Source organism: Melanerpes formicivorus, unplaced genomic scaffold, assembly GCF_026170545.1.
Source record: "Melanerpes formicivorus ecotype bairdi unplaced genomic scaffold, bMelFor1.0.p_v2 SCAF_12, whole genome shotgun sequence".
Lineage (NCBI taxonomy): Eukaryota > Metazoa > Chordata > Aves > Piciformes > Picidae > Melanerpes > Melanerpes formicivorus.
This window is the reverse complement of record NW_027142364.1, coordinates 8,425,101-8,437,986: the sequence shown is the minus strand read 5'-3', so window position 1 is coordinate 8,437,986 and position 12,886 is coordinate 8,425,101. Positions and strand designations below refer to the sequence as shown.

At 61.6% G+C, this 12,886-nt stretch overlaps 3 protein-coding genes across 3 annotated transcripts; 1 reads left to right on the top strand and 2 right to left on the bottom strand.

Moving 5' to 3' along the window:
* Positions 1 to 243: 243 nt before the first annotated feature.
* On the bottom strand, positions 244 to 3,390 carry ALG3 (ALG3 alpha-1,3- mannosyltransferase). Its single transcript, XM_068145151.1, has 9 exons — positions 3,195 to 3,390; positions 2,742 to 2,841; positions 2,496 to 2,643; positions 2,148 to 2,308; positions 1,882 to 2,002; positions 1,391 to 1,596; positions 1,076 to 1,152; positions 732 to 876; positions 244 to 627 (listed from the first exon to the last, which is right to left on the bottom strand). The coding sequence occupies exons 1-9, from the start codon at positions 3,343 to 3,345 to the stop codon at positions 447 to 449; spliced, it is 1,290 nt and encodes a 429-aa protein (XP_068001252.1). The 5' UTR covers positions 3,346 to 3,390; the 3' UTR covers positions 244 to 446.
* Positions 3,391 to 3,436: 46 nt separating this feature from the next.
* On the top strand, positions 3,437 to 8,545 carry EEF1AKMT4 (EEF1A lysine methyltransferase 4). Its single transcript, XM_068145158.1, has 3 exons — positions 3,437 to 3,657; positions 4,526 to 4,812; positions 7,320 to 8,545. Exons 1-3 carry the CDS (start codon positions 3,486 to 3,488, stop codon positions 7,620 to 7,622), a joined length of 762 nt encoding a protein of 253 aa, XP_068001259.1. The 5' UTR covers positions 3,437 to 3,485; the 3' UTR covers positions 7,623 to 8,545.
* A 92-nt stretch (positions 8,546 to 8,637) lies between these two features.
* CAMK2N2 (calcium/calmodulin dependent protein kinase II inhibitor 2) lies at positions 8,638 to 12,557 on the bottom strand. The gene is made up of 2 exons (XM_068145159.1): positions 12,285 to 12,557; positions 8,638 to 10,041 (listed from the first exon to the last, which is right to left on the bottom strand). Exons 1-2 carry the CDS (start codon positions 12,451 to 12,453, stop codon positions 9,971 to 9,973), a joined length of 240 nt encoding a protein of 79 aa, XP_068001260.1. The 5' UTR covers positions 12,454 to 12,557; the 3' UTR covers positions 8,638 to 9,970.
* Positions 12,558 to 12,886: the final 329 nt, after the last annotated feature.

Sequence of the window (12,886 nt, the reverse complement as noted above, 5' to 3'; positions counted from 1 at the left end):
CACCCCCTTCCCAGCCATATCATATGGGAGGGAGCAGACAGAGGACTACGACAAGCCAAGCTAGAGGAATCCCTGGGCTGCATCAAGGCGATTCAGACCTTGAGGCAAAGTGGTTTCTAAGATCATCTGTCTTAACCTCACTGCAGAGGCTACTGCCCTGCCCTGGGCAGTGCTCAGCCTCTGCCTCCCCAGAGGTAAGGCAGGCCAAGCTGTGGCGGTTCCAACACTGTTATGATATGAGGATGTTGTAGCCAGGGAAGGGCACATAAAGCCCCCCTTTATTGGGGAAGTCCTGCCTGTCAGGGGTCCCCACACTGCCCTCACTGCACAGTTCCAGGGCTCACACCCATCTTGGGATGTGAGGGGCAGCTTGGAAACCAGATGGGGAAAGAGCAGGAAGAAGGGTCAGTCCCAGGGGCCAGTTTCCATTGTCCACTCAGCCGCTCTCACTGGGCCTTCTTGGAGATGGCTGCAGGCCTTCTGCTTGGCGAAGGGCTGTGCATCACTGCTGTGCCATACCAGAGCTGGAGCAGGATGAGTCCATGGCAGATGTGGAGGGAGAGGGAGCTGCAGACTGTGGAGGGGTAAGTGTTCCAGCAGAGCTCGATCACACCGAGTAGCAGCACCCTGCAGGAGACAAAACTTAGGATCAGCATCAGAGGGGACATGCATCCTCCCCACTTGCTCCATAGAGCCCCCTGCAGACAGGACTCCCACCTGGTAGCACATACTTGGGCATGTGAGCAAGCTTGGTGGTTGGGGTGCACCAGAGTAAGTAGGGCAATGTGTGGAAGTACCAGACATAGAACTGGTAGTGCAGGGAGCGGCTGCAGCAGACACCCAAGAAGTTGGAAGAGAAAAGGATGAAAATGATCTGTGCACTGGTGTTAAGGGGACAAACACAGAAGGCTGGAGCTGCGATCCTGCAAAAGCTCCCCAGCCATGCAGGACAGCTCCTTACCCTGGGACAGGCTAGTCTGGATGGCATCACAGGACTAGAAGCCTGAGAATACTGAGCCCGAAGTCCACCCTGCCTTTTCTCCCCATGCTTGCTGCCCACCCTGTCAAAGGATATTGTTGGCTGTCAAGGGAGGGGATGCAGGTTTCCTTTTAGCAGGATCCTTCAGCAAGGCCAGGATGCTTTCTTTGGGCCTGAGGGGCAAGCACAAACACAGATCTCAGTTGCTGAAAGTCTTTACCACCTCTGCCTTCCCCTGTGAGCCATGATGCAGTGTGCGTCCCAATACAGAAGAGTAACTCACCCCCACTCCCGCCTGCAACCCCAAAACCACAGTGTTATGAAGGCAGCAGAGATGTGGACCCACGTTCCCATATTCTGCACCATGGAGGCTGATGGGAACCAGCATCCATGAGGAACCCTGGGCCTTACCTGTGCCACCGGTGCAGTGCAAAGAGCCCCAGGGCAGCCAGGTGAGTGAGGAGCAGCATGGCGTGGAAAGCCCGGCTCTGGAAAACTTCTTCTGGGAGGAAGCGCCAGTTCACCGTCCACTTGAACTGAAACTGGCGGCCCAGGTCGAAGGAGCGAGTCAGGTACCCCACAGGATTCACCAGGAGGAAGGGCAGCCCCAGAACCACCTGCCAGAGACACACAAGCACCTTTTCAGCAGTCCTAAAACAGGTCTCTGTCACCCTTGCCACCTCCTGAGAGCCCCAGCGCCACGTGGGGCAGTCAGCCAAAGATGGGAGCCCCATCCAGCTTGTCATGTGGGGCCAACTCCTATTCTGATGCCGCTGTAAATCCAGCCAAAGGTCTCTGGCACCCAGGACAGCCAGGCAGGATGCTGTGATGCAGGCATTCCACAACCCCCTACCGACGGGACCGCCAGCCTGCCCCTGTAGCTGATGCAAGCAAGCACTCACCTGGAGCAGGGCACAGATGCAGAGCTTGGGTATGCAGCCCAGGAGACCGAACCGTTGGAGGAGCAGGAAGAGAAGTCCAGGCGCAAAGAGGAGGATGTTCATCTTCACGGACACAGCCAGGCTGATCAGGAAGCCATGTTACAGCTACGGCCCCCAACATGGGTACCCAGGAATCCCCCTGGTCAAGCACAGCCTCTTCCCCAGGGCCAAGCTCACCCATGTATGCAGCATGCCATGGAGAGCAGCATCTGCCCTCAGACTCTCACCTGAAGAGGAGGCAGCCCCAGGACCAGTGCTCTTCCAGGAAGAGGTTGACAGCAAGGAAGAGGATGGCCATGGCAACAGGGTCGTTAAAGAGCCGCAGGACAAAGATGGAGTGGATGCGGTAGGAAGCACAGCACATGAAGAAGAAAACATAGGGGGGGACCTTGGCAGGGAACAGAGAGACATTAGGGCAGTCAGCAGCTTGTCCTGGACCCCTTGCTTGCACTGAGCCCCTCCGAACCTCACTACCCCAACCTTGACCTCCTGCCCGACCTCTTTTGCCCACATGAGGACTACACTGAGCAGGAGACACCACGAGGCAGAGGGTAAGGACCCAGGCTCCAGGCTACCTTGTTGGTTCGCCAGTAGATGCGGAAGACAAGGAGGAGGTTGAGAAGGTAGAGGGCGGCGAAGAGGTACTGCGCCAGGCGGATGTTGGTGCCACGGCCTGTGGCATAATACAGGCCCAGGAAGATGTAGACAAAGCCGGCAGGGTAGCTGTGGAGACATGCAAGTAAGGGGCCAGGCCAGCCCGTGCTGCCCCCTGGGACCCCTCCCAGAAGGCCGCGGGGAGCTCAGCCTTCTCCATCACTTACACTAGTGGTCCGGTGTCACCCTTCAGCTGGGTGTAGTCGAGGGTCCCGTTGGCAAATCCTTCAACCTCCTCCATGTAGGCCTTCCAGTCAATCTCGGTGTCTGCAGGGGTGGCCGGGGCTCAGGTGGGGCAAGCAGGGCACTGCCAGGAGGGCTCTCCCACTTCCAGCCTCTCTTCCCCCCCCGCGGTCAGCCAAGCCTCAGGCCTCCATCCAGGGCCCCCAGCCCACGCCTGTCCCCACTCCCCTACCCTGGCCGGGGGATGCTGTCAGCCGCACAGATCGGGGGCAGCCCTGTCACCCCGCCAGCGGGATCACCCCCCGGCCCCACTGCTCAGCCCAGAGAAAAGCTGTCCCTGCCCGAAGGACCCCGTTCCCGCTGCCCCGGGTCCGGTCCGCCACCCCCAGGGGCAGCCCCTCCCCCCGCCCCGAGCCAGGCCGGGCCCAGTCACTCACAGGGGACCCTGCGGATGACCCAGAGGTTGACGCCGCCCTCGGCCAGGCAGAGGCAGGCGGCCACCAGCGGGGTGTAGCTGGGCTCCAGCAGCACCGCTCGCCGGTCGCGCCAGACTCGCCGCAGCGCCGCCGCCCCCCGACCCGCCGCCATGGCCGGCCCCTGCTCGCTCCGTTCCGAGCCGTGTTTCCGCACGGAGCGTTTAGGGCGGTGCAACCACCGGGACCGGAAGTCGCACGTGGGGGTGGCGCGGGTGGCACGTGGCGCCCGGTGCTCCCCCCGCCCCGCCGGGCATGGAGCGGCGGCGCGCGCCCGCCGCCAACCGGCGCTACGGACAGCGCCGCTTCTGGGACGCGCTGTACCGGCGGGAGGGCGCCGAGCCCCGCGAGTGGCTGGGGGGGCTCTCCCGGTTCCTCCCGCAGCTGGAGGCCGAGCTGCGCCCCGGTGACCGTATCCTCGTCCTCGGTACGTGCCCGGTAGATGGGCGGGCGGGACTCTTGGGGTCCCGCCAGTGGCTGCTCTGGCATCAGCCGCGAGGGGGCGGTGCGGCACCGGGACGTACCGAGGGCGGGGGGTGGCCCTGCTCTCGCTGGAGGAGGACGGGGGCCGGTGTAACCGCCCCGTAATCCCACCTGAGGTCTGATCCGCCGCCGAGCAGGCGGGATTAGTCGGGTGTAATCACCGATCCTGTTAGCGGATCAGCCGCCGCCAGCTGCGCTTAATAGCCCCCAAATCCGCCCCCAGGCCCAGGATACCCCCAGGGAGTGGTGAAGCAGCGAGAGAAGGGAGAGGGAGCGCCCCGACCCCGCCGCATCGCGGGAGGCTATGTCCTGCGAGGGCCGGCGGGGCAGGATGCCGGTCCCCTGCGACAGCTGCCCTTGGCCCTCCGTCTCTCTCTTTGTCGCTCTCTACATTCATCTCTCTGTCCCGCTGTCCCTCACGGTTAACCCCCTTCGAAATGCTCTATGCTGCCCTGATTTGACACTGTCCCCAGCCTCACCACAGGCACTCAGGAGACACACCTGGCCCCTGCCCTGTGACACTCTGGGGACCCCCCACCTCTTCCTGGCCTCCAGCACACCCAGGGCCGCCATGCATCCCTCCTGGGGTGGGGGGAACTGGACATGCTGGGACTGCTCTCAACCTCATTGTCCTGCAGAACCCCAAAGCACTCACTTTGGGAGAATCAAGAACTAGTGGGAAGGTTGCTGCTCCCTCGCTGTTGGCCCTGGTCCATCCTCCCCCTTCCCTGGGTCTGAGCGTGCAGGGTTGGTGTGCAGGCAGCCCCTGCCATGGGTTTCCCAACCCCCATCTGATCTATATCCCCGTACAGGCTGCGGCAACAGTGCCCTAAGCCATGACCTGCACGAGCTGGGCTACACTGACATCACCAGCATCGACTTCTCCCCTGCCTGCATCGCAGCCATGCGTGCCCGCTACGCCCACTGCTGCCCCAGCCTGCGCTGGGCCGTCATGGACATCCGTGCCCTCGCCTTCCCCGATGCCTCCTTCGATGTTGTGCTGGAGAAGGGCACCCTCGATGTGTTCATGGTGGAGGAGACTGACCCTTGGAACGTCTCGCCACAGGCAGTCGCTGCGATGCACCGGGTGCTAGCAGAGGTATGGGGGGAGGGAAAGGTGGAGAGTGAACAACATCCCCATCTGGGGTGGGTAAGGGACAGAATGTCCTCTTGTCAGCCTGTTTCTGTAGGGGTACCCCAGTCCATAGCTCTTCTCCCCGCCTAGCTAGTGCTGCCCTCTCTGCTACCCTACAAAGGGGCATCTGGAGAGTTCCCAGCACCCATGGCAGGTGGAGGAGGCCTCCCTGTCTCCCACCCCATCTCCTTTCCAAGAGGTGAATGGAGTAAGGGGACCCTAGGTTCTGCTGGGGTGCTGTATGACTGCCCTTCTTATTTGCACCCTAAGTACAAAGGGATGGCAGTAAAAGTGCACCCCATCTGGGTGTGGGTGGCTGTAGGGGTACACAAGGGTGTATGGAGGGAGCAGGGGAGGAGGGGTTGGGGGGCACATCAAAGTGGCTCTGCCTGCCCAGAGCAAGGTGATGACAACAGAGCTCTGACAGGCTCTCTCCTACTCACTGCCCCAGCTTCGATCTTGTTAGCCGGGGTCCCCATCATCCAGACCAGGGTTGCCATGGCAACCCTCGTCAGCATTGACAGGGCCTTTGCGTTGCCACGGGGATGGGTGATACCTCCAGGGCTCCCATTAATTGGCTGTGGCGATTAATTGGTGGTGAGGGAGGCAGAGACCGGATTGAACCTGCCCCGGTGCGGGTCCTGGCAGCCCTTCCGCTGCCCCACAGGAATAATTGTGAGGATAATTAATTGCTGTGCCTGCCTGGCACCCTTGGTGCGGGCATGGGGTGCTGGCAGAGTGCTTGTGGCCATTGTCCCCCCTCCATCTTCTCTTGTCCCCCTGAGCTTTGCCCTCTGAGCCCAGGAGGGACCCCAGGTGCTGGGGACAGTGAGGCTGTCCTCATCATCTGCGCCCTGCCCTACCCTGCCAGCACTGCCGCCTGTCCTTGTCATTTGGCCAAACAGTGAGGATTTAGTTCTTTTCCCTTTTTTTTTTTCTCTTTTTTTAATCCCCTGCTCAATCCCTGCCCCCCCCCCCCCCCCCCCCCCCCCCCCTTGTTGCTGGGCACCAGCTTCTGCCTGCGGTCAGTCTTCACTGTCCTTGTCCCCAGAGAGGTTCTGCTTTCCTGGTCCCTTTGGAGGGGTCTGGCTCTGGCTGGCAGTCCTGTGCTCACCCCTACTCCCTCTTCTCATGGCAGGTGGGCCAGGATTTTCAGTCTCTGTCTTGCACTCCTTGGGCCAAGGGGTTGCATAAGGACCTGAAAATCAGCCCTGCCTGCGGGGATGCCCCAGGGACACCCCCGTTCCACTGATCCGGGGGCAATGGGGGGACACGCAAGAGCAGGGAGCAGCTCCACTCACACCCCCACACCCCCCCACAGCGGCTGGCAGACAGGAAGGTTTCCTGCACCCGTCTCTAAGCAACGGCCGTTAGTGCTCTATTAACGAGGGATGGGATGCGGGGATGCAGGATGCTTTGCGCGGCTGCAGCCGGAGATCCCTGCCTGTTGCCACCCCCGGGGCCCCCCCAGTGCTCCTCAACTGGGGTCTTCCCAGGACGGGTGCGTCGGCACTTTGTAGAAGGCATGCTGAGCTGGATACACAGGGGCCTGCCTTCCCCTTCTCTTGGCCAAAACCACTAATGTTTGGTTGAAAAGCCACTACCGCAGCAGGGAGGAGACACACGCAGCCTGCCTGTTTTTTCTCCATCCCTGGCCCCAGCCAGCGCTGAGCTGTGGGGCTTCCCAGCAGGATTAAGCCAGAGCTCGGGAATCCCCCACTTTGGCCCCCAGCCCTCTCCTCTGCCGTGGCAGCTCTCTGCCCTTGCTGGGAGGGAGCAATCTGGGGATGTCCCCAGCTGGGGGCCAGGCTGAGGGGCTGGCCACCCGCCCTCCCACCCCAGGCACTGCCTTTGCATGCCAAGCATGTGAGTGCTGGCAGTAAAAGCCTTTTGACGTTGGATAAAGCCAAGCAAGAAAATTGATGTTCTTTTCCATCCTGTTAGTAGGGGCTTAGTTCCAGTGGGGAGAAAATGATGATTAAAAGGGTCGAATCATTTCTCATCCAGTCCTCCCCTGCCTTGGATGCTGAGTGGGGGAGGGAGGGGGTGGGACTGGGTGATCTGGGAATGGGTGGGTGAGATGGGGGTCCTGTGCTGCTTGGGGGGCTGGGGGCCCTGTGCCCAGGATAGTTAAAGGTTTGCCCAGCACCAGAGTTAGGTATCTGCTGTTTGCTTAAAATTAGGGAGAGGAGTGTTGGGGTGTGGGTCGAGATGCTGCATAAGGACCTCCCGTTCCTCATTGCCACTAGGCTGAAGGTGGTCTGGGGACATGTGAAAACCAAGGTGGGTGTCTCTGGAGGAGGCAACGTTAGGACAGTGGATTTGGGAGTGTGATGGGAGAGGCTGGGGAGGACGATCTCTGGCAGATTGTGATGGGGACTCTTGAGGATGGGGCGATACCTGCCAGAGGACTCAAATCTCACTGTGTTCACCCCACCCACCCCCCCATTCCGGGGTTTCTCCCACCACAGGTGAGCCGGGTGCTGCGCCCAGGGGGCTGCTTCCTCTCTATCACCTTTGCCCAGCCCCACTTCCGCAAACCCCACTACGCCCAGGAGGCCTTCGGCTGGTCCCTGCGCCACGTCACCTGCGGGGACAGGGACACCGGCACCTTCCACTACTACCTCTATATCATGCGCAAAGGTCAGGCCCTGGACCTCTCTGATGCGGCCCTGGGGCGCCAGCTGCACCAGCCTCCTCTCCCCGCTGCCCCGCCGCTGACCCCTGTGCCCCTGGACGACGATGAGGACTATCTCTTTGCCATCCAACTGTGACCCGGGGGACTCTTCCAGCCTCCTCCCACCCAATAAAGCCTTAAGCTGCCCTATCCTCATGGGTCGGGGACAGGGAACCAGTGCATCCCTCCACTCAAGATGACCAGTGGTGGGAGTAATGGGAGAAGAAAAGGGGACAGTGGGCAATGTTGGGCTCTTCTCTTGCCTGTCTGGAGAGCAGCCAGGGCTCTGGGCTTTTGTGGCCAGTAATAAAACCAAATCAGGTTTAATTCCACCCATCCATCTTGCTGGGAGAGGCTCCCTGCCCTCCCCCATCCCACTGTGCATTCTGTCATGGGCAGCTGGGCTATGGGCAGGATGAGGCGTGCTGGCACTGAGTGTGGGAGGCAGGTGCTCGCTGCCCCACTCGCCCCCATCCTGCACCAGGACCTCTGGACCAGCCTCCTTGGCTTGTGGAGGTGTGCAAGGGCACTGTGTCCTTGGCACCCCCCCCAGCCCCAGCTGGGTGGCAGGGGAGTATCTGGGCTGGGATGTGCCAGCGTGGGGCTGGGGGCACATCGGAGCATGTGTTCAGGCAGGGTGGCCTATCTGTCCATGTCCTCTCCCATCGTTGCTCTTGGCTGCGGTGACAACCTCAGTGTGCCACGCACCCTCAGCCTGTGTCCACCTTGTGCCTGGAGCCAGCGGCATGGTGACAAGCGTGTCACTGCGTACCGACATGGCAAGTACACCGGTGCCACGGGGGGGTGTCCCCAGGGACCGTTTGGGCACGAAGCCCCTCTGGAGGAGGGAACATGGAGGGGACCTCTCCTCAGAGGGCCGGCGGTGACATACCGACGAGGCGCCAGGCGCTGGGCTGCTATTTCTGGCGAAAGGCGTAAGTGGGTCAGCCGGTAGCTCCCCCCCATGCTGCAAGTCAGTGAAGGACTCCAGGGTCAGCCCCCTGCACCCCCACCCCCCCCGCCATGCCATGCCATGCCACCACATCTCACAGGCACCCCAAAAAAACAGCTGCCCCCCCCCGGGAGGGACAGAAAGGAGCAGGCTGCTGGCCTCACCTCAGTACATGAATGTATTTTATTCATTGCATTTTGTTCACCAGTACAGTGAAAAATGGCATTTAAATTTACAATGGATCATTCGTAGGACATCATGACACAAGTATATTTTTTTTCCTGTTATTTTTTTTGTTGTTGTTGTTGTGTGGTTTGGGTTTGGTTTTTTTTCCTTGTTTTGCTTTTTTGTTGTGGTGGGTTTTTTTTCCTTTTTTTTTTTTTTTTCTCTCTTTTTTTTTGTTGTTTGTGGGGTTTTTTTTTTGCGTTGTTGCCTCCGTAAATGCCACTCGTAGGTTATTGAAAAAGATGACAAGTTTCTCATGCACGTCTGACCACCCCACCACCCTCCCCCACCCCCCCGAGAAGCTTCTTAAAAAATAAAATTAAATTAAAGTACAAAATTAAAAACAACAACAACTCAGGCCGGGTCCCTGTCCTCCCCACTCCCACCCCGGCCTCACCAATCTTGAGCGTAGGGGCAGCACCGCGACCGTCCCCATCCCCTCCCCCCCGGCACCCGCTGCTAGTCCCGGTGGGCTCTGCCCCCAGGCTGTCGGGGGCAGGGCTGCAGCGGCCGATGGTGCTGCCGAATCCTCCGGCGGGGCCCGTGAAGGGAGTCAGGCCGGGGGTCCTCACTTCCCTCCCCACACCTTTGGCTTTCCTTGTGCTCCTTCATCACTCTCACCACCCCCCCCTTTGTCTTTCCCCCCCCTCGGTTTTTTCTTCTTTTTTTGTCTTTTTTTTTCTTATGGAAAAAAATATGAACCATTTTTGTTTGTTTGTTTTCTCGATGCAGTTACTTCGACATCTCAACGTCAGCAGATCGTTTTTAACAAAGATTCGGATATAAAAATACAAATATGAGGAGTTTCTGTTTAAAAAGAAGCGTGCCGGAGTGGTGGGGCTGACCCTCGGCCCCAGGACCGGGTGCCCGGGCCACCAAGCTCATGCAAAAAACGATGGAGCAAAAAATGTCTCTGGACAGCAGCGCTCCCCACCCTTGCTCGTGGGGCCGAATCCGGCCCGGGATTCGGGGACCCCCCCCGCCAAGGAGGATGGGGGACCCCCCTCCCTGGAAAGGATGGGGGTCTTTGCCCAGGGTTGAGGGGCTCGGCGGGTTGTCCCAGCCCCGGGGGTGGCGGAGGGGTAAAGTGCATGGCTCGGGGGGGGGGGTGTGGTGGTGGCTGCAGAGCCCCCCCCGGGCCGGGGTTGGGGGGGCATGGGCATGTGTCCCCCCCCGTCCTGGTCGGCGGTCCAGCCAGCATGCAGGGCCGGGCGGTCTGGGAGCAGGGCACGGCCTGCGGGTCCTGGCAGCGGCAGGGGGGGCCCGGCTTACACCCCCGGCGGCGACTTCTCCGTCATGCCCTTGAGCACCTCGTCTATCCGGTCATCCTCGATCACCACTGCGGGGACAAGGCGGGGGGTGCGTGGGCGAGGAGACTCGCACTCAGCCGCTGCCCCTCCCCCTCCGGCTGGCACCCCTCACCGCCCCTAGCTTTACCCCCCCCCCCACCCCGATGCTGGGGAGCAAGGCGAAGGGGTTCAGATGGGTGCGATGGGGATGAGGAGAAGCGATCGCCCCTCCGCCCCTGCCCAGAGTGGATAGGAACAGCATCCTCCCTGCAGCCAGAGTCTAGATGGGTGGTTTGGGAAGGGGAGGGGGCAGGAATAGACCAGGAAGGACCCCCCCTCCTCTCTGCGGCAGGCGCTGATGAGAGCAACAGGACTGGAATGGGTAATGACCCAGCGGGGAGGGGGGGAGGGGGGGCACCGCCAGCGCAGCGGGGGGTGGCAGCCAGACCCCTGTCAGCACCATCGGCATCGCCGGGGGGGGGGACTGGACAGCCCCCCGCAACCCCCGCTCATCATCACCCGCTGAGCAGCTCACCCCCCATCAGCAGCACCAGTGGGAAGCTGGACAGACCCCCGTCGGCAACAGCATTAGGGGGCTACACAGACTGCACCTCCCCCAGTCAACATCACCGGCTGGGCAGATCCTCCCCGATCGCCATCACCCTCGGAGAAGACATTCCCCCTCCCCAGCAACACTATTTCTGTGGTCAGCAACCCTCTCATCGCCACCCTGGGGGTGGATTGGCCAGGACCCCCCTCCAACACCAATATCACTGGGAGAACAGCCAGACACCCCCTCCCATCACCACTGAGGCAGAACTGGCCCCTCAGCACCCCGGGGGGACTCAGCCACCACCACCGCAAAAAAGGGGGGGTAGTGGAGCAGGCAGAGGCTCATTACCCATCGGGGCTGAGGTGTATTTGTGCTGGAGGATTCTGATCCCTGCTTTTGCCCCTGCAACTCAAGAAGGAGGGTTTGCCTATGGAGGTCCCCCAAGTTGGTAGGGTGGGGGCTGCAGGGAAGGCAGGGTCCTTTCTTGGGGGTCCCAAAGGTATCAGTAAAGATCGATGATGACAGATCAGGGTGGTGACAGTAGGGTAGGGAGGGGGCATTTATTTAGGTTCTGATGGAAGCTGATGATGGGGGTTCTCTGCGGCAGAAAGTAAAACAGAGGGGGAACAACACAGGTTCATGGATCCCTGGGTGGGGGTACAACAGTAAACTGGGGTTGGGGGGAAGGTGAGAGGGAGATGTTTGTTGATCAGCATTGCTGGTAGCTGCTGATGGGGGTCTCTGCATCAAGCAGCAATGTGGAAGGAGAGGATTATGAGGCTGGGGGGGCTGTTCCTGGCGATGCTGGAAGGGCTTGTTTTTAGGGAATGGGGGGAGGGAGAGGCAGTCTGAGGGAATTTAGGAGCAATCCCAAGGGTGCCGAGAAGTTCCAGAGGGCCTCGAGGGCATTCACAGAGGTGCCAGGAGGCAGCCCCCAGGATGCTTGGAGATAGTCCCAGGCTCAGCCCCAGGGGTGCAGTTCCGGGGTGCAGGGAGTGGGGGGCAGCATCAGGGGAACAGTACTGGCGTCTGGAGCTGGGGATGGGGGGAGACTGCGATTCTGGGGCAATGCCGAGTGCTAGTCACAAAGCTGGGGGTCCCAAGGATGCCAGGGAGCAGTGTCAGGGATGATGTGGGGCAGAGCTGGACATTCTGGGGACGCTGGAGGGGCAGTGTTGGGGATACTGGGGAGCAGCGTCGGAGGTTCCAGGGGGGCTGTGCAGGAGACGCAAGGCAGAGCTGGGAGTCCCAAGGATGCTATGGGGCAGTTCTAGGGATGTAAGAGGCTGGGGATGCTGTGGGGCAGTGCCGTAGGTGCAGCGGCAGAGCCAGGAGTCTCAGGCATGCTGTGGGGCAGAGCTGGGGATACAAAGGCAGAATCAGGGGTCTCCGGGATGCTGTGAGACGATGCCGGAGGTGTCATGGATGCACTGGCCAGTGCCGGGAATGCCGGGGATGCAAGGGCAGAATGGAAGGTCCCAGGGATGCTGTGAGGTGGCACTGGGGATGCTGGGGCCAGTGCCCGTGATGCTGCAGGGCAGATCCAGGGGACCCGGGGCAAAGCCGATGGTTCAAAGACAGAATCCGGGGCTCCTGGGGATGCCATGGGCTAGCGCAGGGGATGCGGGAACCAGTGTCAGGGATGTCGGGGATGCTACAGGGCAGATGCAGGGGGTCCCCGGGGATGCCGTGGGGCTGAGGCGGCTGGGGGGGGGGGGGCGGGGGGGTGTCGGGCGGTACCTCTCTTGGCGCGGCCGATCTGTCCCAGCTTGGGGGGCCGCTTGCTCTGGTTGCCCCCGAAGAAGGCGTTGGTGTCCTGCAGGCGACAGCTGAAGGGCAGCTCCCCCGCCTCGGGCTCGGCGCCGTAGCGACCCACCTTGTCCTCGCCGTAGGGCAGCACCTGCGACATGGCGGGGGCCGAGCGGGCCGAGCCGCGCCGCGCCGAGCCGAGCCGGGAGCCGGTCTGCGGCGGCGGCAGCGGCGGCGGGGAGGAAACCCGGGCGGAAGGATGAAGTCATGCATCCGGGGGGAGCGGGGACCCCCCCGGCGGGGGGCGGCTCCGGAGCGCCGCGGCCCGGCACGGCCGGGACAGGGACCGTGACCGTGACGGGTGGTGGCCGGTCCCCGCTTCGTTAGGACGGGGGTATCCCCTCCCGACACTCCAGCCCCTGCCTCGTCCTCAGCGCAGTATGGCTTTCACCCCACCCCAGCCTTGCCGGAGTGGTCGCCCCAACTCGGGAGTGTCCCTGAAACATGGAACGTCCCTGTGGAGCAGGGAGCCCTGGGCACCGCCGGGTACTCCGGGTCAGACAGCTGAGGACCACCAGGCACAGACGGGGCCT